This window comes from Polypterus senegalus, chromosome 3 (genome assembly GCF_016835505.1).
Source record: "Polypterus senegalus isolate Bchr_013 chromosome 3, ASM1683550v1, whole genome shotgun sequence".
NCBI lineage: Eukaryota > Metazoa > Chordata > Cladistia > Polypteriformes > Polypteridae > Polypterus > Polypterus senegalus.
In genome coordinates this window covers 153,723,774-153,749,356 of record NC_053156.1, presented here as the reverse complement: position 1 = coordinate 153,749,356, position 25,583 = coordinate 153,723,774, and the positions used below count along the sequence as shown (strand labels likewise).

Below are 25,583 nucleotides of genomic sequence, written 5' to 3'. Positions count from 1 at the left end.
ATACCTTGGAAAAGCTATGAAGATGATCCTCATATATGATAACATATAAATACATGAAGAGGACAAGAAAAGGTCTTTTTTTAAATACATTAAGATAAGCATTTTTCCATGATTGTCGCTGCAAGCAAAATTAATGTGAATTTACTATCCATCCACCCATTATCCAACCCGCTATATCCTAACTATAGGGTCACGGGGGTCTGCTGGAGCCAGCCAACACAGGGCACAAGGCAGAAAACAAACCCTGGGCAGGGCACCAGCCCACCGCAGGTGCCTTTAATAGTAAAATATTAAAAGCTCAGCTGTGCATTTTACATTTTTGCCCACTGTGACAGTGAAGGGACTAAAAGTAGACATAGTTGCAAACTGCATGAAAAAAAATAGTTTCTTTAAACAATAAAATATTTATCCTTGACCACAGAGTTGTTCTTTGCATCTTTTTGGTATATTTGTAGCTGACTTCTTCACTTTCTCTTCTTTTATTGAAAGTCCAGTATCTGCTCTTTTTTGCATTTAAGAAACACATTTTTCAAATACAGTCAAATACTTTATTCCATATTAAGCAAATAACAGCATTGTACTGTAAAAAAATTAGTTTTAACTGCTGTATCATCATGGGTACTGCATTCTGTATCATTATATGCTGTATGCAGATGCAGACCCCTCATTTTTTTAACTTACTGTTCTTTTCCTGCAAAAAATAAACCCTTTTAAATGCATTCTGATGGAATAATATATGTTGCAACAGAATAAGAATAAGTAGAAAATAACTTTTTCCTTCACAAAACGGCCTGGATCCAGGACTTTAATGACCTCTTGGGCACAGCCATCCGCAGTGTGTCTGTTTGCGGAGAGAGTGTTGACCTTGTTGAGAGGTTTACTTACCTTGGCAGTGACATTCATGCCTCTGGTGACTCTTCCTATGAAGTCAGTAGACGGATTGGGAGAGCATGGGGGGTCATGAGGTCGCTGGAAAGGGGTGTTTGGTGCTTCCGATATCTATGCAATAGGACGAAGGTCCAAGTTTTTAGAGTCTTGGTGCTTCCTGTCTTGCTATATGGTTGCTAGACATGGACGCTATCCAGTGACCTGAGACGAAGACTTGACTCCTTTGGTACTGTGTCTCTCTGGAAAATCCTCTGGTACCGCTGGCTTGATTTTGTGTCAAATGAGCGGTTGCTCATGGAGTCCCGAATTAGGCACATTACCTGCATTGTAAGGGAGCGTCTATTACAGCACTACAGACATGTGGCCCATTTCCCCAAGGGTGATCCAGCTCGTAAGATGCTCATTGTTGGGAACCCGAGTGGCTGGACCAGCCCAAGGGGTCACCCATGTAACACCTGGTTGCGGCAGATAGAGGGTCGTTTCCGGAGGGTGGGACTGGACTGGTGGGGTTACAAACCGGGATCCCGAGTTGTTTTGTTGTGTAGTGGGTGTGGCAACGCACTGTACCAGTGCATGCTCCCCAACTTAACTTGACTTCGCAAAAATCATAATAAGTATGATGAAAGTAGACTTTCTTATTAATTTTTGTTCTTGCTGCTGACAGGCGTCAAAATACCAGTTTGGTAGGTTAAATAAACAGAATATTCTACACATTTTCTTGTATAAGATGGATACATTCTTTCCTTTATATTATTTCAGTAAAAAATCTTGTTTGTTGCATATGCTAATGCCTTAAAAATGTTTAACATTTCAGTCTGGAAGTCATGTATTATCAGCCTCAATGAATATCAAATGTTTAAACTTTAGTTCTTTTAAAACCATTTGGACCCAGAGTGAGTATAAATCAGCCATTCTCAAGACTGTTAGCCAATGGCAAGGTGATGATGTCATTTCTAGGCTTACTGTGGCCTCCATATCATTCCTGGCAGGTGATGCATTGTGCTTATGCTGAATTTTTACTTCCTCTTGTCTGCCATTGCGCCATAAATCAGACGGCCGCCTTCCTGTGGACCATGTAATTGATGAGAACTGCTACATCTCGTGAGAGCTGAATCTGGCGAGTTGTATATAACCTGTAATTTGAGCTAAATGGTTGTCTTGTTGAGAATGGGGGCTGTTTCCAAAGAACTGCAGAGCAGACAGGATGTGGAGCCAAACTCATCAATGGAATGTGTGGTCCCCAAGAGGGAAGATCTTACGAACATGCAAAAAGACGCTTAATTCCCACAAGATGATAACTTTAGAATCTAAGAAGTAGCTTGCTCCCCAGCGACTGCTTGAGTTAAGAATTTTGCCATTCATCTCGGAGTTAATCACCTTTCCTCAGTGGAAAAACATTTTATTATCCACCCCAGTAGGTGGATCAAAATCTAGACAGTATGTTTAGCTGGTTGTACCACAGAAGAGGTGACTAAAGTTGGCTGAAATCAGAATGACACTGCAGGCTGGTAGTTTGCTCTGTGAAATTATGACTGCTTGAACTAAAGCAGAAGATACTATTTTGCTCATTGTGTAATATTAATTGTAATCTCCAATCTGATCTCTACTAATGTTTCAGTTTGAAAACTTGCTTAGCTTAAAGCTTTTTTCCTTACCTTGGGGCTTGTTATTTTCAATCATTTTATTCAGCAGTAAGAAGAGGAGCTTTATTGCAGCTGAGTTGTCCCTGCTTTTCCGCTACTCATATTGAGTTTTGAGCCACTATATCCTGATGATGTATTGGGTGTTAGCTAAAACAGTACAATAGTGTAAAATATTCTCCCAGGGGCACTGATAAGTCTGACCATTTCTTTTGGATTCATTACATTTATTTTCCAGAAATACTATGTGTGCATAACCTGATTGCCATCTTTTAGTCATTTAGGCAGTTGTAAGACAGTAAAGCCTAAAGTGCATTGAATGTTTCATTGGTAGAAGTAAATCTGCATTATGAATTTTCTTCAAATGACACCTGGAAATAAAAGTATTTTGTTAAAATTTCTAGCCATAAGTAATATGCTTCTGTTAATGTTAAGGTAGATAGATACTTGACAAGAAAGCGGTTTTGGTTTTCTTATACAGTAGTTCATAAATAGGCTTGGAATAACAACAGAAGTGCACCCAGACTGGAAAAACAAAAGCACACTTGGAGCACAAATAAAAATGTATGGCCATTTGAACACACAACTAAAAAAATAGCTTTTCACTATTCGTTTTCCTATTATCCTTAAGGACAAATCATTTTAGATCTTTTTCAGTTCTGTAATTTGACTTTATGCCCCAGTGCAATACTTGATTCGCTTTAAGAGTCAAAAAAGTCAAATCTTGTATATGAGTTATGGATAAGATTTTATTCTTATTTTAGTCCCTGCTATAGTATAGTTTTGAAAATAGAGCAGAATTCAACTGATATCAAAATTTAAAGTAACAAATAATACAGTTCAGAGTTGTGGAATCCCAACTGGACTGGGATTAAAAAGGCAGGAAATAGCTCAGGACAAGGCACCAGCTGATTACAGGCTCCACTCACATACACACCCACGCTCACACACTCATACTGGGGAAATACAAGGGAAATGCAGTTTAGGCTAACTAGTACCTGATCATTGTCTGTGCAGAATTTGCAAGTTGCTCCCAAGTTTGCTTGAGCTTTCTCCAAAGGTGTGAAGGCTAGTTTCATTGCCAATTCCATCCATCCATCCATTATCCAAACAGTTATATCCTAACTACAGTGTCACGGGGGTCTGCTGGAGCCAATCCCAAGCCAACACAGGGTGCAAGGCAGGAAACAAACCCCGGGCAGGGCACCAGCCCACTGCAGGGTGCACACACACACCAAGTACAAACTAGGGACAATTGAGGATCGCCAATGCACCTAACCTGCATGTCTTTGGACTGTGGGAGGAAACCGGAGTACCCGGAGGAAACCCACACAGACACGGGGAGAACATGCGAACCCAGGTCTCCTAACTGCGAGGCAGTAGCGCTACCCACTGCGCCACTATGCCGCCCATTGCCAATTCCAAATGAACCATATGTGATTGAGATTGTGGGAGTGTTAGTAGCCTCACTTTTCTGCTTTTGGTGCCCAGCACTGCTGCCCATGCCACCCTAAATTGGATTAAATAGGTATTAGCATATTATGATATGTTATGCATATTTCTGCTGTTTATTTTAAATTTCAGATTAATGTGTCCCAAAAAATTTGGAGAAGGAAAAAATATGAAGGAAGCATATTGGCCCAATGTCCATATATCTTGGGTAAACAACTACATGATTCATTTTTTATGAGTCAAATTAATTCACAAGTAGCGATTCTTCCAATGGATGATGTATTAATATCCAACCATACATTTTCCAACCCACTGAATCCTAACTACAGGGTCACGGGGGTCTGCTGGAGCCAATCCCAGCCAACACAGGGCACAAGGCAGGAACCAATCCTGGGCAGGGTGCCAACCCACCGCAGTGCATTAATATTGTTTTTCTAAAATAAAGTGACAAATAATATATATATATAAAAAATACTTTTTAAAAACCACGCTTATAGTAAGTTAAAAAGTGTACTAAAAAGTAAAAAATAAGTCTCTCATACATCATGTGGGCGCTTTTGCTAAGATTTTATTGATTGATGAAAAGCGCCCACGCTTTTATTTTACGAGTGACTTATTTTTTACTTTTTAGTACACTATTTAACTTAATATAAGCATGGTTTTTAAAAAGTATTCTTTATATATATTTTTTTTCTACTTTTTAGTCTTGGGTTTGTTTTAGTATAATTTTGTAATCAATATTTTAACACTTCCTTTAATATTTCTGTCTGTTACTAGAGCCATCTATTGGTGAAATCTTTAACTATTCTTCATATGAAAATTTATTTTCTAATTAACATGGATTAATTGATCAATTAGTGAAACTGATTATTGATTCATGTATTGTCATCGGAAGTGAGTAACTGTGGAAAATCTCAAGTCATTTGGACAATAGGAAGTGGGTTACAAGATTTGTACCAGACAACAAACAGGTGAAATTAATATAAAGCATGGTAATAAAATAAAAAAAATAACTCCTGGTGGATTTTAATGACTTTTATTAACTGAACTTTTTAATTGGACTTTAGATTTTAAATTGTTATTAGAAATATTTTCTGATTGCTCCTAATTTTTGTTGTTTGAAGTCCCCTTTTCTGTGATTATTCATTTCATAGCAGGTGGGATTTTTTTTTAGGTATTTTTCAAAGTCATTTTATTGGGACACATTATTCTATTTTGCTTCAAATCAAAGGTTGGCTGAATTCAAATCGACCAGTACAGGGTATTATTTTTGTTACTTTCTTATCTGCTTTAGCAGAGCTATAGTTTTGGATTATAAATCTAATTTTTGAAAGTGAATTTGACTCTACAAGTACAAATACCTTATTTTTGAGATTAAAGAGAAAGCAGAAATGTTGTGCATTTAATTGTATTATTTAAAGCTTTTATTTTTATAGACTGCAAATCTTTTATTGAATTAAAACAATCTATAATGCCTGCATAATAGATTAAACCAATATTTTGTGCATTACATTAGGTAGAGCACATGTTGGTGATTTTGAATGACTAAAGTAATAAACATTTCTAAATTCTTTTGTATTGCACATCTTTTAAGTTTGTGGACTGTACTGTATTTCTCATACATTATTTATTGTTTTTTTCATGATGCATGGCCTCTAGATTTCCTTACCAATGTCCTTTGTGTTGTAAGTTATTACTAAAAGCTGGAATATTAGGTATTGTGCATAATATATTAAGATATTTATATTCCCAATTCCACATGAAGTTTTGCTTCCTCTGCTTTTTTATGACTCACAAAACACATGCTGAATTAATGTCTTCACATCTCATTTTCCTTTAGTGGGACTTAGTTTCTCTGTGGCAGTAGGCAAAGGAGGGATGACCAGGCTTGGTTTATGCCCCGAAATGATCTCTAGTTCATCCTGGTCCTTTTGATTGATTTAATCTGTCTGTCTTTTTCTGAGTCAGATCTCAAAATTTTCACTTAACTCCCAGACTGTCTTAAAAGATCAATGTAAATTGCAGCAGCAGTGGCCCATCTCTCATATTGACAAGCTCATCTTTTCAGAAAGAGTCACTAAACACCCTGCACACAGCTCAATTCTGGATTTGAACAAATAATTCATATTTAAAGGTGCTTGGTCACATTGTCATATTGGTTAGCCCTACTGCTGCATTTCTTTAGAGACGTGGAGTTTGAATCCTGGTTATAGTGCTGTCTATGTAGAACCCCCTCATTATCTCCAAGTGTGCGTTAGTTTTCCCTTTGGGATACTAAGGTTTTCCACAAACGTTCCAAAAATGTGAGTATTAGGTAAATTGGTGACTGTGAATTGGTCCAGTGTGACTGTGTGTGTATGTGAGTGTGCCCTGCAGAAGACTGATGTCCTATTCTGAGTTCTGTCTTGCTTCATGGCCAGTGATGATGGGATAGCTGCACGTCCCTGGAAACCCAGAAATGGATGTACAAATTAATACTGGGTAGATGATGATTCACATTCTAGCCATTTTACACCTTACAGATAAAAAACGCCAGTGCCCAGTGAAGATAACAGCTGAATGTTTCTAACCATGCATGGTATTAAAGGTACCCAATACTGCAAAGATTTTATTTGGAGTTTTTAAATGTTATTTTTCTCAAGCAACCTTATTTGATTTTATTTGATCCCCTCAAAGTTGCGGGATATAATGGTTGGCCTGTACTGTACATTGGTACTGTGAGTGCTGTGCAGAGTTGAGGCAGAACCTCTGTGTTTTACCCAGTTGATTCTAGGGTTCATCAGTGGTGTGTTCTTGCTCCTACTCTGTTCAATGCTGGCATGGACTGGGTGTTGGACAGGGTCATGGTGTCCAGCAGCTATGGGGCATCTGTTGGCAAAGAAAGATCACTGATCTTGACTTTGCGAACGATGCTGTGATCTTTGCAGAGTCAATGGAGGCTCTGATTGAGGCTCCCAAGAGACTGGCGAGGAGTCTGAGCGTCTGGGCTTGACATTGTCCTGGATAAAAACCAAGATCCAGGCCTTAATGACCTCTTGGGCACAGACATCAACAGTGTGTCTGTCTGTGGAGGGAATGTCAACCTCGTCAACAGGTTTACTTACATCAGCAGTGACATTCATGTCTCTGGTGACTCTTCCTATGAAGTATATGGTTGCAAAACATGGATTCTATGCAGTGAGCTGAGATGAAGACTGAACTCTTCAGCTATCGCTGGTTTGACTTTGTGTCAAATGACTGGTTGCTTGTGGACTCCCAAAAGAGACATATCTGCATCGTGAAGGAGCGTCAGTTACGGGACTATGGCCATGTTGCGTGATTCCTCGAGGGTGATCAGGCTCACAGGATCCTCATTGTTGAGAACCTGAGCGTCAGGACCAGGCTAAAGGGATGCCCACGTTGGCTGCGACAGATAGATGGTCATTTCCAGAGGGTGGGACTGGACTGCATGTCTTCCTTGGGGGTTGCCAACCAGGATCCCTAGTTGTTTCGTCATTTGGTGGGTGCAGCGACGCGCTGTACCAGTGCATGCTCCCCAACCTGACCTGACCTGAACCTACAGCAGGAGAGTCAAACTCTGAACGAACACAACACCTGCAGGCTTTCATTCCTGTCACTTTTTTAACTGGTAGAAAATCACTGTTGCTAATGGAATATACTAATTTGCCTTAAGGTTGATTAAACTACTTTTTAAGATTTGTTCATGCAGCAGCCAAACAATATTGAGATTCAAACTGAGCCAACAGATGACCAGCTGACTTGATCCCATTTGCACCTGTGTCATTTATACAATATCTTTTCTTTATAAAATATTTGAGAAGAAAAATGTGAAGGTCTGCTATGGTCCAGAAAAAACTATGAATCATGCTCTTTGAATAAATAAAATGAACATCCTGGGAAATGTCTGGAATGAAAGAGTTAGAGAATAGAACATAAAAAATAGACAAGTGAGAGGAGATTATTCGGTCCATTAAGCTTGTTTGATTAGTTAATAGCTAAGCTGTTCCAGTACCTCATTCAGATACTTCCTAAAGGTTGTCAAGATGTCCGCTTCAGCTATGGGTTTTATTAACAGCTGGCTTCAAGACTTGGCTTCTGATTAAGAAAATTGTTGGGGAGAAAGTGCATGGTTTGATATTGAGAATCCTGAGGTATCTGATCATCTATTAGCAAACTTTTAATGTCAATTTTTCCTTGGTTACTGGCTACTGAAGGGTTCCAAATCTTGTAAAACAAGTCACTTAAAATGAAAACATAAGGTGTCAGTTTCATTAACAGCAGTGCTTAGATACTAATTAAGGATGTGTTTGGAATAAAATCTTAACAGCCATTTTGTCCCTCCAGGATCCAAGTTTGACACCCCGAGCTACAGCATATGCGGCACATATAAAAAATGACAATTTTAATGAGTCACTATTTACTTTAATGCCAAAAAAAATACAAATTTGCAGTATATGGCTAAATGTTACAAATATAGGACAGTGGTAGACCCCTCTAGTACTCCATCCATCCAACCATCCATCCATTTTCCAGAACCAGTTATCCAGAAGCAGGGTCATGGAGAAACTGGAGTCTATTCCAGTAAGCATCAGGTGCAAAGTAGGAACATTCCCTGGATTGGATGGCAGTTATTGCAGGATGAACGTACACACCCACCAATTTAGCATTGACAATCCATGTTAACCACGTTAAAATGTGTGAGGAAATCTATACAGACACAGAGAAAATATGAAAACCTCATGCTGGGTGCACCCAGAACTTGGACCTTGATCTCTAAGTTGTGAGCACTGCCAAATTTTGCATATGATTAATATCAGGCTACTCAAATTGAAAGAGCTTTAGACTTTAAAATTGTATAAACATTTTAATTATCCTAATACATGGATTACCTGAGGGGGATTAGTGTAGAGCTAAAAACTGAGCAGCTTGTCACTATGTATTGCAGGTAGAAACATGGTGGGGGGTGGGTATGGGGCTGCAGTTCTGTACATTGGGTTTTTCTTCTTTGAGCATAAAATATGAAATGAGTAAGTCTAATGGAACATAAATTCAGAGAGTCTGTCTGCTAAGTAATATGAATTTATCTGTTTGTTTATCTGTCTGTCTTCTAGCATGAATGCATATTTCCTTCCTGCCTTTCTGTTAGAGCACTCGAAAAGATCAATAACGGATGAGAGCAATATTCATGAGTGAATAGCACTTGGAAGCTCCTAACTTAACACAAGTTTGTTTATTTTATTAATTATTCAAGTGCATGTTACAAAGCCAGCGTTTGAGTTATAGCTTTTTATACTTACTTATATTCCTTGTAATGTTTCCCTTTGATTTTTAAAAAGTGACAGCTGGGTAAGGAAGCTTTACAGTAGAGCGTCTGTGTAGTGAAATTAATTGTCGATTAATTGTTTTCTCCTCAGCTTTGGCCACAGTTGAAGATTTCCAGATTCGCCCTCATACCCTTTATGTCCACTCCTACAAAGCACCCACCTTTTGTGACTACTGCGGGGAGATGCTGTGGGGTCTAGTCCGACAAGGCCTGAAATGTGAAGGTAGGAAATGGAAGTGGCTTACTCTATGTTTTTCCTCCTGCTGTCAGTCAAATAGCTAAGAACAAATGTTAGATGTCAGGCCAAAAAGAACAAGAAGTGCACATTTCTAAAATCCTGTTCATGAGAGTGGGACAAAAAAAGGCTATGTAGTTGCAAAGTTTCTCACAAGGATGTCATGATTAAGTTGGTAACTTCCTGCAATTTAATAAAGGATTGTTTGAAGCTTGCATTTTGCTTTTTTTACTGGGGTTGACTGCATTTCTGGAATGGGTGGAGAATGGTCTCCACAAAGTATGGCTAATCATTGTTCAAGTCTACTTTGTCATGTTTTGAAGAACTGGCACATGTAAAATCAGAAGATAAATCATATTTTCAATAAAAAAAAAAATTCATGGAATGTTTTTAATACAGAATAAACAATGCCCCTGCCCTCTTTTGAGAAATAATGCTCTGGTATTAATTCTGATATAACTGTTGTATGACAGAAAAAAACAAGGTCAGATACATAATAAAAGTTGCATTCAGCATAACACATTTATAAATTCGTGTAGAGGTATAAAATCCTCAGAAAAAAAATAATTTCATTCAATTGGTTCTGGAGTCTGACCTTCACAGGGATTTTGTTTTTTTCATCCAAAATGGCCTTTTTAAACAATTAACTAGTATAAGAGAATGCTGGCATTTTGTAATTAGTGTTGCCCTTGATGCTTTGAGGTGATTCCTCATAAGCAAGGAGATGGTGGGGCAAATGTATTATGGACAAGAACAGCAGTAAGAATGGAGTGATTAATAGGCCTCTTGACAAGACGTTCTGTCAAGCTCAAGATTTGTGTACTTTTTGGACCAATGGATTAGCTAACATTTTATTGTTATAATTCATTAATTGTTCTCATTTTCCTGTGAGTAGGTCTGAGATTCTTTGCCCGCTATTTTGTGTGTCTAGATGGCACCAGTGACTGTATAAAATGCAGGAAAGGTATTGTTTATGCATGTATGTGTATATATTACACATGAAGTGGCCACTTTTTTAGGTTCACCCCATAGTATAGACGACCCCCGAAATTCATAGAGGTTATGTTCCTAGAGCACCTAGAGTTTGTGAAAAACTTTGCGAATTTTGGATATGGTCAAAAAAATGCCTATAAATGCCTATTTTTATAGTTTCAAACCTAAATATGCCCCAAGACACTTTAATTTCATTTCAAACTCAGCTTAATACATTACCCTAAAAAAAAGAAAGTAAAGGTAAACCCGTATACTGTACAGTACTGTACTGCTATATCTCTTGCAGTGCTAGAATGTTAAATACCGATGTTACCCCTGTATGTACTGTAATTCATGGAAGCGCATTTTCTTTGGTATGCGCTGTCATTTTCTTTGGTATAAGTAGGGTAATAATTAGGGTAAGTAGGGTAATAACATAATAATTTAATTTAATAAAAATACAGTAAAATGTATGGGTACTCACCAATAATGAATGATATTGATTGAAGATGATGATGAATTAGCTGTGCAGTATAATGAAGGTATGTAATGAAATAATGACTACACAGCAAAGCAGAGGATTTACAGCTCCTTGGGTGGCTACTGCGGCATAAGGTTTTAGTTCCCGAAGTAAATCCAGTAGTTCAACCTTCTCCTGGAGTGTCTTAAACTTCTTCTGGCGCTTAGGTTCATTGCCAGAAGCCTTAGAAGGTGCAGGGCAGGGCTGCATCTTGGGGCTTTAAGAACAACAAAACGAAAGACACGGGAACACTCAGCGAAACACTCGAGATATCTACACACGGTAAACTGTTATGATGCGGGAATGCTGGGCTGCATCTGCCGGAGATGTGTCACAGGGCAGCAGCAAGGAGAAATGAATAGTGCTCTCGGATTGGCTACTTTCACCATCCCAAGCCGTGTTTTCCTCTATGGTTGCTTTGTGTTCTCTCTACAGTACAGTATTGCTACGAAAAAAGCCATAAAAAAATTGCAGAGGATATTTGCAGTTTCCGCTAACAGTTATTAGTTAGGCTCTAAGGAAAAATCCACAAAGTACTGAGGCTGCGAACTCTGAACCACGACTTCGTGGGGGTCTACTGTATTCAGTAGGACCACCATTTTTTTATCCACACTGGCATGATTTCAGAATGGTGCCGGAAATATTCCTTAGAGGTTTTGGTCCACGATGACTCAATAGCTTCACAGGGTTCCAGCAGATGTTTCATCAACACATTTATGTTGTGAAACTTTCATTCCACTTTAACCATTTGGAGCCTAATTTGATTAGGATGTGGGAACTGTGTAGGCTGTGGGAGTAATCTGAAATCACTGTCTTGTGGTCTTTGTGAAATGTCCCATTATTCTGCTTGAAATGTCCATTTGCAAGGGTACACTCTGGCCATTAAAGGATGCACATGGGCAGCAGTGATGCTTAGGTACACTGTGGGATTTAATTAATACCCATGTGGCATTAAGATGTTTGATGTATGGCAAGAAAACAACTGCATTATAACTCTGCCACCACCAGCCTTTGTCATTGATTTAAGGCAGGACAGAGCCATGGATCCTAGTGTATTTTTTTTTTTCCAACAAGAACAATTTTTATTGTGTTTAAAATAAAAATGTAAATACCAAAATGTCAACATAAATACAGTATAAAAGATATGTCTAGTGTTCACCACTGTACTAATGCAGATTTAATACACATCTTTTTGTGTGATAAAATAATATTATGAGACAGTTACTAACACATAGCCTAAATCACAATCAGGACAGTAGAAGTATGTTTCTTTGTGCAGCTTTCTTATAATATTTTTTATGTTGCTTGCACATGAGATGGTAGAATGTCAGTGCCTGCTTCACACAATGGACATGCCCACTGTATTACTACCAGCTTAGTGACTCCCATATTTCCCCTGAAACAAACATTGACAATTACTGCGCTAATGTCTTTCTTGTCCTTCCACCTTATTGTAATTATTTTGCCTTTTTGCTACGTAGCAATGCTACACCCTGCAGCAGTGTTACGTAATGGAAGTTATCAGTCATATCATGGCAGTTCGTAAAACAGTGCCTAATACACCAGTTATTGTATCCTTGTCAACCTCTGATGACCAGTTGACTTTGACATTACTATCGCTTGAATCAACTATTGTTTGAGTTTAGGCTTGTTCTGAAACTGGCTTTACAGCTTCTCACTTACATGCCATTGTGTGATTTGGTTGAAGACTCCATCCCATTCATGAATGTCAATTACCTTTAAAGCATAAAAATATTCATGATTTTTTTGCAACATGATATGACTTTATCCACCAGATGTAAACTGAATTATTTTGGCTGAACATTTACAATACAATCACAACAGCCTAGCTGGAGAGATGCTCAGGCCTAACCATATTTACATAGAATTCAAGGTTGAGAGGTGCTCAGGGTTAATGCAGAGGGTTAATATTGTTTATGCCAAATTTTGACCCTACCATTTGAATCTTGCAATGGAAATCAAGATTCATTATTTGAGGAACTATTTCTACTCACATTTTCCAGTTTTGGTGTTAACCTGTCTACAGCAGGCTAATTTCACTGTCTTTATTCATGGTCTTCTACTACTACAGTATAGCCCATCTGCTTCAGGTTCCAATACACTCTGCATTCACAGATGCTGTTCTCAACAAAACTGTGGTAAATGTGTGTTATTTGAGGTTATAGAAAGAAGAGACTTGAGGCATGGCAAGGTTTGGGGCAGCCACCCGTTTAATCCGGTTTCCTGGCTGTAAACGTAATTGATTCATTCAGAGTCAAGTTTACTCAACAGAGTCCAAAACAGAACTGCCTGCCAGAGCAAAGGCAGGAGGCTTTATAGGACGGAGGGCAGAAGTGATGTCGTCCTCTGTGCCGGAACCGGAAGTGATGTGTCCCACTTCGAGGTGTCGGCTCCTGGTGGGATTTCCCGGGACAGACCTGTAGAGAACTCAGAAAGAGCGTTAGCGTACCCCACCCCCCCTGGGCTGATGTATCATCAGTCCTCTCTAAGCCCTTCAGCTGCCTCCCATGCACACGTGTGTGACAAGGTATTTCTGTTTTCAAGTTATTTGAGGTATTTCTGTTAGCTTCATTGAATCTGGTCACTATCCTCTGACTGTTCTCATCAATAAGGTGTTTCTATTAAACTCACTGGATGCTTTTCTGTTTATTGTCTTCTTCTGTATTAACTTGAGTGACAGTAGTGTGTGGTGTTAACAGAATATCAGCTGTAAAAGGTGCTGGGCCCACTACATGTGACACCATCAATCAGATTCAACGTCTTGTCCATTCTGTTTGGTCAAATAACACTTAAGCTTGTTTGTATGCTAGATACTTTGAGTTTAGCCACATGATTGGTTACATGGAGGAATGGCCTATTTTTGTTAACGAGTAGGTGTGCCTAATAAATTGGTCACTGAATGTATATGTTTATGTATTTCCAGAGACACTGGCAAAATTAAAATAATTGTCAGGACACATACACATACAGCAAGACCAAGGAGCTGGTGGTGGATTTTAGGAGGCCTAGGCCCCTCATGGACCCTGTGATCATCAGAGGTGACTGTGTGCAGAGGGTGCAGACCTATAAATATCTGGGAGTGCAGCTGGATGACAAATTGGACTGGACTGCCAATACTGATGCTCTGTGTAAGAAAGGTCAGAGCTGACTATACCTTCTTAGAAGGTTGGTGTCCTTCAACATCTGCAATAAGATGCTGCAGATGTTCTACCAGACGGTTGTGGAGAGTGCCCTCTTCTACGCGGTAGTGTGCTGGGGAGGCAGCATAAAGACGAAAGACGCCTCACGCCTGGACAAACTTGTTAAGAAGGCAGGCTCCATTGTAGGAGTAAAGTTGGACAGTTTAACATCTGTGGCAGAGCGACAGGCATTAAGCAAACTCCTGACAATCACGAAGAATCCACTGCATTTATTACTTTTTAATTTAATATTGTTTTTTGTATCAGTATACTGCTGCTGGATTATGTGAATACTATCTATCTATCTATCTATCTATCTATCTATCTATCTATCTATCTACTTGAGTGAAACAAAGTTTTGAAATAATAGCATATCTATTTTAGTAGGAGGTGGCATTGGACTGAGGTCTGGGCCAGGATGGATGGCATTCCTGTTCACAAATGGGACTATAAAATGTGTGAATCAGGTCCACCCAAGACTCTATACTCCACCCAATACTCTAGGTTGCTGTGCTGTTGGTCTGGTGAACACAGGCATCTACTCACTGGCTATGTTGGGAACTGTACTTCATTTGGGCAGCCCTGCTGGCTGCCATGGGTGCCACTGGGGGTAGCTGTAGGGGAAAACAATCCCTGCTTTAAAGCATCTACGTTTTACCTGGAGGTGCTTTCTCTATGCAATTCTGTAGCACTGGAAGTACTCCGAGGTCCTGCCTAAAAAGAGCCACCTCACATTGTTCATTGAGCTGGAGTTGAGTGGAAGTGGACAAGGCATACCTTCGAGGTGCGGAAGGAGAGGAAAAATAACATTAAATATTGTCTTGTTCAGTGTTATACTCGTCTTACACAAGAATCCTCTTAAGGTGTTTAAAATTAACTTTATTTGAACCTATGACTGTGGTTCAGTAGTTGTGTCTGGAATTTGGGTCTTGGATATGTCCCCTGTTTGTCACAATAGTATGCTCTTGGTTGCTTTATCAGTAAGCATTTTTCTTATAAAAATGTATAAGTTGGGGGCAGGGCCAAGCCCCCCACCCAAAATGTTGTATCATCACACCCCAATTCTGCTAAGTGGAGGAAGATCTTGGATCTCGGTTACTGCTTAACAGTAGTCACAATGAATGAATATGGATAATAGTAAAACAGAAGACTATTGACACATATGTTATCAAATGTTTTGTGATATCTCCAAGCCAGGTGTTTTCAACCTTTTTTCTTAGTGTGTCAAGAATTAAAATGTTTTGGAATAATACAATTTTTTTGTTTAGTTTTTTGGTGGGCGGCATGGTGGCGCAGTGGTAGCGCTGCTGCCTCGCAGTTAGGAGACCCGGGTTCGCTTCCCGGGTCCTCCCTGCGTGGAGTTTGCATGTTCTCCCGTGTCTGCGTGGGTTTCCTCCGGCGCCGGTTTCCTCCCACAATCCAAAGACATGCAGGTTAGGTGGATTGTCGATTCTAAATTGGCTCTAGTGTGTGCTTGGTGTGTGGGTGTGTTTGTGTGTGTCCTGTGGTGGGTTGGCACCCTGCCCAGGATTGGTTCCTGCCTTGTGCCCTGTGTTGGCTGGGATTGGCTCCAGCAGACCCCCGTGACCTTGTATTCAGATTCAGCGGGTTAGAAAATGGATGGATGGATAGTTTTTTGGTCTTACATTTTTAGGTACTGATCTTGTACTTTGCAAAACTAAAGATGACATTTCTCTAAATCCCCCACTCCCAGTATTGCGTTTGGGGATTTATTTTTTGGTCAGTCTGTGTCTTAATTTTTCACATGTATATCAAATGCCCTTTTTAGTAATTATTTTTTTTAATACAAGAACAGCATTCTGGCTTGATATGGAATAAAAAAATAAAAATCCTTAATATCCATGCCAATAATTTATAAAAAATATAAAATTACATATGAATTAAGATCAAAGTAAGTTAAAAAGAAACTCACAATTTACATGCAACATATCGTTTACAGAAAGCTAAAAATACAGTGGTGTGAAAAACTATTTGCCCCTTCCTGATTTCTTATTCTTTTGCATGTTTGTCACACAAAATGTTTCTGATCATCAAACACATTTAACCATTAGTCAAATATAACACAAGTAAACACATTTTTAAATGATGGTTTTTATTACTTAGGGAGAAAAAAAATCCAAACCTACATGGCCCTGTGTGAAAAAGTAATTGCCCCCTTGTTAAAAATACCCTAACTGTGGTGTATCACACCTGAGTTCAATTTCCGTAGCCACCCCAGGCCTGATTACAGCCACACCTGTTTCAATCAAGAAATCACTTAAATAGGAGCTGCCTGACACAGAGAAGTAGACCAAAAGCACCTCAAAAGCTAGACATCATGCCAAGATCCAAAGAAATTCAGGAACAAATGAGAACAGAAGTAATTGAGATCTATCAGTCTGGTAAAGGTTATAATGCCATTTCTAAAGCTTTGGGACTCCAGCGAACCACAGTGAGAGCCATTATCCACAAATAGCAAAAACATGGAACAGTGGTGAACCTTCCCAGGAGTGGCCGGCCGACCAAAATTACCCCAAGAGCGCAGAGAAGACTCATCTGAGAGGTCACAAAAGACCCCAGGACAACGTCTAAAGAACTGCAGGCCTCACTTGCCTCAATTAAGGTCAGTGTTCACGACTCCACCATAAGAAAGAGACTGGGCAAAAACGGCCTGCATGGCAGATTTCCAAGACACAAACCACTGTTAAGCAAAAAGAACATTAGGGCCCGTCTCAATTTTGCTAAGAAACATCTCAATGATTGCCAAGACTTTTGGGAAAATACCTTGTGGACTGATGAGACAAAAGTTGAACTTTTTGGAAGGCAAATGTCCCGTTACATCTGGTGTAAAAGGAACACAGCGTTTCAGAAAAAGAACATCATACCAACAGTAAAATATGGTGGTGGTAGTGTGATGGTCTGGGGTTGTTTTGCTGCTTCAGGACCTGGAAGGCTTGCTGTGATAGATGGAACTATGAATTCTACTGTCTACCAAAAAAATCCTGAAGGAGAATGTCCGGCCATCTGTTCGTCAACTCAAGCTGAAGCGATCTTGGGTGCTGCAACAGGACAATGACCCAAAACACACCAGCAAATCCACCTCTGAATGGCTGAAGAAAAACAAAATGAAGACTTTGGAGTTGCCTAGTCATGAGATGCTATGGCATGACCTTAAGAAGGCGGTTCATGCTAGAAAACCCTCAAATAAAGCTGAATTACAACAATTCTGCAAAGATGAGTGGGCCAAAATTCCTCCAGAGCGCTGTAAAAGACTTATTGCAAGTTATCGCAAACGCTTGATTGCAGTTATTGCTGCTAAGGGTGGCCCAACCAGTTATTAGGTTCAGGGGGCAATTACTTTTTCACACAGGGCCATGTAGGTTTGGATTTTTTTTTCTCCCTAAATAATAAAAACCATCATTTAAAAACTGCATTTTGTGTTTACTTGTGTTATATTTGACTAATGGTTAAATGTGTTTGATGATCAGAAACATTTTGTGTGACAAACATGCAAAAGAATAAGAAATCAGGAAGGGGGCAAATAGTTTTTCACACCACTGTATATTAACCTTGGCATGCCGGAACTAAGACAGAGAGAGAGAGAGACTGTAACGAGGGGGTGAGAAAGACGGCACCCACTCATTAAGATGTTCTCGGTCTTAATGCACGATTTCCAGTCCAGTATTGATCCTGGGATGGATCAGCTCAAAGATGTTAACTTGAAAAGCATGTGAACAGTGACGTCTCACAACATGACTGCACTGTGAGATGGAGCAGTGGAACTGAAGTGCAGCCAAGTATGGAAATGCGGGTTCGGCTCCTGTGTAACCAACATGGCTTTTAAAGACACTTTTGCTTTTTTTTTTTTATATGTTCCCTCATATATCAATGGACAGCTGCTTGTGTACCACGCAGGTTGAGCGTAGTAGCTCTGTTCAACAATTGTATTGATATAGGACTAGATTTAATCAGCAGTTGTGTACATTTTATTTGCTATGCTAATATACAAACTATGTGATGCAATTCCATAAAATGTAATTTTTAAGTTGCCATGGCTCCCAGTTTGAAAACCATTAGTCTGAGGTACATCTTTTATGAAGATTTAGTTGCTTTTTGAATATTTTGTTAATATTAACTGTGCATTTACAGTTGAAGTCAGAAGTTTACATACACTTAAGGTGAGTTCCTCAACACTCGCTTTATAACTCCTCCACATACTGTATTCTATACTAACAACTATAAATTTGGCATTTTCGTTTAAGACGTCTGCTTTGTGCGGGGTAAAAGTATTTTTTTCCAACAATATTTACAGACAGAGTATTTCATTTTTTATTGACTATATCACAATTCAGGCATGACAGCAACGAAAGGTGTCAAATGCATTTGTTTATTTGTAACAAAGCAGAGCCAACAGTAAATGGCAGTTTTGCTTGGGCATGTCTTCAGTAAAGTGAAGAAGTGCAACTTTTGCATTTGGTAGAAAGGTAAAATATTATGGTCTGTCCTCCCAGTTTTGTTTTATCAAAATATTTTATCTATTATTTATTAAAATAAAAAGTGACTTAGAAAGGCATATTTTAGGACAAATCCCCACTCTAGATTTAGTATCAAAACATCTTTCAGTAAAGTAAAATAATGCAGTAAATTGAAAGTGTTTTGCATAATAATCACCAATGGTATTCCAATTTTTTTTCCTATAGAGATCAGAGCAGCATTGTTATTAATATCAGTGAATCACTTGTGGGGGAATACCCAAAATGTCTTAGACCAGTGATGGCAAACCTGTTCAAGACACAGTGCCCAAACTGCAACCCAAAACCCACTTATTTATCACAAAGTGCCAATACGGCAATTTAACATGAATACTGAGGTTAATTTAACAACTCATACATTAATATCTTTTGTCTTAAAAGAAAAACACAATAACAGAGCTTTCAGTGATACAAACAACATTTTTATTGAAAGGTAAAAGTTTGTATTTGGCATGCTTTTGAACAATTAATGTGATTTTTTGCTGTTGTATGCATACTGATAAATTGTCTAACCTTGGCTCATACTTTGTAAAGTCTGAGAGCAACACATGCAGCACTCTGGTCATCTGTTAGTCTGTTTCTGGTGTCAGATTTGATTTAATTCAAAGCTGAAAACAGCTGCTCACAAGCATAAGATGATCCAAACAAAGTAAGGAAAGCAATCCTAAGTGCTTTCATTGACTTAAAATTATTTGGCAGAAAATTCCACACTTTAAAGATTTCATTTTCGGAACTAACTGTGCTGTCCTTTGTCGTCCCTTCTATCTTCTCAAGTGTTTCATGCAGGTCTCCCCCATTAACCTCCGTTCCCGTTTTCTCTTTCTTTTTTCCCCTTTCCATCTGCCTTGCGCTTCTATTATACTGTATATTATGGGGACGTGCATCAGGTGTGGCGATTAGCAGCTCCCGGCAATAATTACAGATGCCGACGACTCCTCATCTGTGCAATTAAGCAAGGACCGCATCACGAAGCTCCCGGGAACCGCTCTGGCCACACTACCACACCACGAGTGCGACGATTATCTATTAAAACTGGCCTTTTCAATTTTGAGCTGTGGACCCGCTATACCACATCACACTCCACCCTAGCTCCTCTCCAACCCCACCACAGGAATCACCTTCGCCACAGACTCAACAGGCTGCCATCTGTGCCGTACCCTCACGCCGCATGTGAGCCGCCCGCCTTACCCCAGACACGAGAGGGAGGAAGCATTCCCATTGGGCTGGTGGGCAGAGGATTGGGTGATGTGAGAAATGTCCTCAGGCGCGCATGGAGAGGGGGAGGGGAGCAGTCCGGCCCCATGTCCCACTGGCTTCTAGTAACAAACTCTGTGCTGGGGCGATGGTGCTTGTGCCCACAGAGAGGACTCTGAGTGTCCCCTCAGGCACGTGTGCCATAGGTTCGCCACCACTGTCTTAGACTATCAATTTCTTGTGTTTTGTTTTTAATGCTTATTTGAGTAATACTAGAGTGGCTGTTAACTATATAAGATTGAGTTATTTTTGAATATATGTAATGGCACCACAAGTTACGCTGCATTTGCTTAGTTCAGTTGGTGCCATGCTGCCGTCATTGGGCACTTTGCTTGTTCTGCGAGGTTTAGATGGGCATCATTCTGCACCACCGCTTCAAAACCAGTGGGTTACCTGTAAAGAGAGAGGATATAAAAATTTAGGCTATTGTCAGTAATTTTTATTTAATCTAATGAAGATCTGTCATTGACAACAATACATCAATACTAAGGATATTAAAGTCCAAGAAATGTAATGAACGTTTAATATAAAGAATTAACAGTGTGTAAATGTTTCCACAGAAATGGGAACTTAGTGTTAAATTACAGCACATCACAATTGACAGATTTAATTTTCATCTTCTTTTTTGTGTTTTCTGCTGAGCCTTGGTATGTCAGAAGGACTGTTCTGTTCTTCTAGAATGTCTGCTAACATGACAGAAAGGTTCAGGAATTTATTCCATGTTTTATGTTTATGTAAATAGTTGGCGTTTAGACGTTGAGAGGTATAGCTTCAAATTGCAGCGTGCATTCTCCTTTTTGCTGCTAGGATTTCTTTCTGTTTCTCCCATTATTGCCCTCTCACTGTGCCTGTTTCTGTCTGCGTTTTTTTAATGCCATTTTAATTCCACTTGTGAAAAAGGAAATAAATTAAAGGAGGAATTTGAACAGTGGATGGGGTGATTCAACTAGGTAAGACCGATATGCAGAGTATATGACAATTATAATTTAACAGGCATGTGGGTTCACCTCCCATACAGCAAGTGCCAAGTAAGTGTCATTGTCAAGAAGGACTACACTTGCAAATATTGATCATTGATTTGCTGAGGAATTCAACATCCTGTAAAATGGAGGGACACTCCTGCATGCAACTAAAACGCGTTTAGAGCAGCAGTGACTATGAATATGAAAGTGTGGATTCAAATTACTCGATAGAAAAAAAAAGATTAAAAAAAAATACTAAACACAAAAAGCATCTATGGGCTCCTGAATGATTACATTTGGAAAGCCAGACTCCATAGGAACAAAGAGAGAAAACTTTAAGAGCACAAACCCTTTGGTTTTAAATGCAATGTTTTAAACACTTAACCTAATGTTCTTTTACAAAAGCTAAAATATTGAATAACAGAACAGTCTGAATACCTGTAAGCTGATAAAAAAAAAGCCCAGCTAGACACTCCAGTATCTCAATATCTTTCTGCTTTGTTTACTGCCTGCTTGACTATAACCTCACTGTTACTTCTGTACCTGAGTTATAAAACGTGCAACTGCTAGCGTGGGAACACTTACTGTATATATTAGTTCTGATTATGCATGTTATTAGAGCTTGCAAAATGAGGAAGATCACCGAAGGTCAGTGTGATGGTCAGTGGGTGGCTTTTTGATTTTGATTCAGGTGCTGAAATTTTATTTTATAGAAGCAACTTGCAGTTTGTCAAGGATACTATGTTGAAATCTTGTTTTATCTGTAAAGGGCAATATGTTTAGAGATAGGGGGTAATGGGAGTTGATGGGTTTTATCTGTCAATGGTTTTTTTTAATTTCCTGACCAGTTTTCAACAAATCAGCTAATTGTTTAAACAGTTTTTATTCACATTCCTAATCAATACTAAGCTTCCCTCCAAAGTTGATACATAACTTAAAAAACAGAAGTAATTCCAAGAAGCACAATAAGACACTGAAAGCATTAATTGATAGAACTGATAAAAACAATCTTACTATCCTTGACAATTATCTATACACTCTGGTAAAACAACTTTGACGTCAGTAGGCACTGAGACTTCAGTTATGAAAAGCAGTCAAAATTTCACCCGTAGTTTTTTTTTTATTTTCACTTTTCATGTCTGTCTTCCTAGATATCTATATCCTCAATCACTTTTGAACCACACAATGTAGCTGAAATCTGTATTGGCAAGGTTATTTCTTATGCACATGTGCAGAGCAGTTTAGATTTTAAGCACGTTAAGATACTTCCTTCTGGTAGCCAGCATGTAAACAGAACAGACGTTGATACAGATTTTTTTTTTTTTTTTAAAAAAGCACATAACACATAATAACGACCGTGAAGACAAATCTGAATGAAGATGATACTTTACCAAGTTTAACTTGTTTCAGCCAGCAACTGAGGGCTTTACTCCCAGCATCTCCTTTTATCTTAGATTCCCAGGTCACCAGAGCAGAAGTGGTTGGGCTCATATAGCTGAACTTCCAGTGGGTATTCCATTCCTATGGCTTCTTCTATTCCTCTCATGTGAAAAAACATGCCTTAAAGTATCTGTAGATGCATTATTAGGCCCGCTAGTGTGCCCTGAGCTCTCAGCTTGGACATAACAAGGAGGAGAAGTGATCTGTGACAGTGTATAAGTATATAGAAAACATATATATGCATGGGGGAACGTGAGAGACCGGTGATTTTTAATTTGTATTAATTTCTTGTTGTGTCCGTAGATGGCACTGGAAGCAAGACCAAAGTGCTCACTGTTTCAGAGGCATTTAGTGTCACTGTAGGCAGTTCTTCAGCAGTAGATTGTGTGTAAACATGGAGTAGTGGATTTTGGTAGGTGTTTTTTAGGTTGAATATTATGTTAAATCTGAATCTGTGACCCAGGTTTAGTGCAATTTTTGGAGTAAGCTGGGATTGACTCAGAATCATATAGCACAGACGAAATACCTTAAATACAGTCAGTTAGTCATTGTCCAACCCGCTGTATCCTAACACAGGGTTACAGGGCTCTGCTGGAGCTAATCCCAGCCAACACAGGGCGCAAGGCAGGAATAAACCCCGGGCAGGGCGCCAGCCCGCCGAAGACCTTAAATACAATGATATGCAAACAAACACGGTCCTAGCTTCTTTTTGTTGGACCAGTTCAAGATTTGCAGAAACAAATGTCTAACGTTTGCTAACTGAAGGATAGAATCATAGATGAGTTGTCACAATACCAACATTTCAAACTTCGATACGATAACAAGAAAAGTATTGAAATTCAATACCATTTTTGATACTTAACATAGTACAGTATAATGTAACTCAAAAGTATTTTTATTGCAAAATAAGCCTTGTACAACCTTTTGTAACTCTTTCAGAGGTAGAAAATATACACAATAAATACACAAATCCACACTCAATTTATATAAAATGAACAGTAGTGTGAGACAGTCTATTGAACAATAAATAGCTAAATTAACAGTATATGCAATTCTTATGAAATACAACAACTTAAAAAGGACAAATCAATAGCACACTTTATTACTATACAATACAAATCCAAACAGTACAAATAGCAATCTCTTTAATGCTTCCAAATTTTTTGCAAGGAAGACTAACATGTCTTGTGCTGCAAGTGAGCCCAGACGTACTAAAACACACTGTGAAGCACAGCTAGAAGCAGCAATTGCACACTTTCTTGCAAATTGAGCAAGATGAGGTAAGTTTTTCTCGTTTGTTTTCCGCCATGCCAGTGGGTCTGCCTCTGCATTAAGTTCAGGCATCTTCTCCTAAACTGTGAACTCATTTGTGAGATGCACAGTTTCAGATGATGCAGACTTTGGCTCTTCTTTTGCCTCGTTTATATTTGTTAACAGTCCTTTCAGATCGGTTTTGCTTTTCTTTGATGGTTGTTTGGTGGTTGAAGAGAGTGTTTGCTGAATTTGGGTTTCCACTTCAAGCAAATAAACACTGTTGTTTTGCATTTGCTTGACTTCCTCTTTTAAGACAACAAAACTGTCTTTAAACCTTGGATCAAGAAATGTTGACATGTTGAGAACCAAGTGCAGAAGGTGGGTCTCATACCTCTGTCTTAGGTCATTTTTGATATTTTCTTTAAGTAGCTGTCTCAAGATGCTATCACCCTGATCAGTTATCAAATGAGAAATAATCTTTCATAGTAACAGTAGAACAGAGGAGAGGGTGGTGTGTTTTTCACCACTGAAGGCATCAGTGAAAGAGCTTAATGGACTTAAAACATCTCTTACAACCACAAGAAATGATAAGAAGTTAATCAAAATGACACCTTTTATTGGCTAACTAGAAAGATTACAATAGGCAGGCTTTTTGGTCCTGAGTTGCCTCGAAAGCTTGCCTATTGTAATCATTCTAGTTAGTAAATAAAAGGTGTCATTTTGCTTAACTTCTTACCACATCCATAATATAATGGCTAACATGGTACAACGCCCTAGTACTACAGCCTCAAGAACTGTAATATCAGAGTCTTTTGGCATGAGGTGCCACTTTTTCCTGTTGTCTGCCTTGCTGCTGTTCTAAAAATCTCTCCACCATTTCATATGCTGAATTCCAGCGTATGGGCTCATCATGTTTGTGTTTGGCTATCTGTAAGTCCTATTGTTTTCATTTTCAACTATCTGTACATAGCAGGCACCGTTTATCTTATTCTTGAGAGGGCTGCAGACACAGAAGGTATGTCTTAGCCCTTGTGAATTGCAAAGTGCACATTGTGTCCAAAGCAGGGGTCCAGGTAAGATCTTCTTGAAGTGCTTTTTTGTTCAGTGAGGTATTATCAGTTGTGATCCCCGCCATTTTGTCATGTCCAGCAGCCTTTCACTTCCTCTAAGGCATTCCCTTAAGCTTTCTCCTGTGTGCTCAGAGTTAATTAAACCTGACACATGCCAAACACCAGCTTTAAATAATTAAAACTCTTTTAAAATATTAGACATTATAAATCAATACATAACATTGTATTTTGAACAAAATTATTTGTTACTCATCAACTGGTCAACATTGAGGTAGCCATTTTTGTAACAATGTGATGAAATGCGAACGATATCAGAGCATACTGAAAGTGGGGTATGTAAAATCGATACCATGAAAAATGAATACTGAAACCATTTTATATTTGATGGCATCGATACCATCGATACGTTCAATGTTTCTGACAACACTAGTTTGAAGTGATTGACAATGCCTAGAGATTCCATTTTTTATAGAAGTGTAATGCAGGAATATTTTATTTTGAAAAGTATGGAGAATTCTTAAATCTTACCATTTTTAACTAAATAAACCTTGCACTTAAGTAAAGTGTATTAAATTGCTTGATGTGAAAATGATCAGTATTCCTTGCTGCAGTTGTCGAGTCCTGCTTTAGAATTTACAGGTGTTCCCGGGCCTGCCCGCAAATATGTAATTGATCTAATCATAGGCTTCCTCCAAGTGGGCTGCTCCCATGGGTCTTTTTTACTTAATGCCTTAACCACAACAGCCTTGTTTTCTAGATTTAGTGGAGTAGAATATTTACAGTGATTAGAGCAAACATTTCATCTGAGAACTTGAATCCCTCTTTATCACTGCTGTTCAAT

At 38.9% G+C, this 25,583-nt stretch overlaps 1 protein-coding gene across 2 annotated transcripts in view; it reads left to right on the top strand.

Moving 5' to 3' along the window:
* prkd3 (protein kinase D3) overlaps positions 1-25,583 on the top strand; it is a 358,336-nt gene that overhangs the window by 254,626 nt on the left and 78,127 nt on the right. For both annotated transcript variants that reach the window (XM_039748100.1, XM_039748101.1), the window contains exon 4: positions 9,395-9,526. In XM_039748100.1, the coding sequence (XP_039604034.1) occupies positions 9,395-9,526 (132 nt within the window). The remainder of the gene's footprint in view (positions 1-9,394; positions 9,527-25,583) is intronic.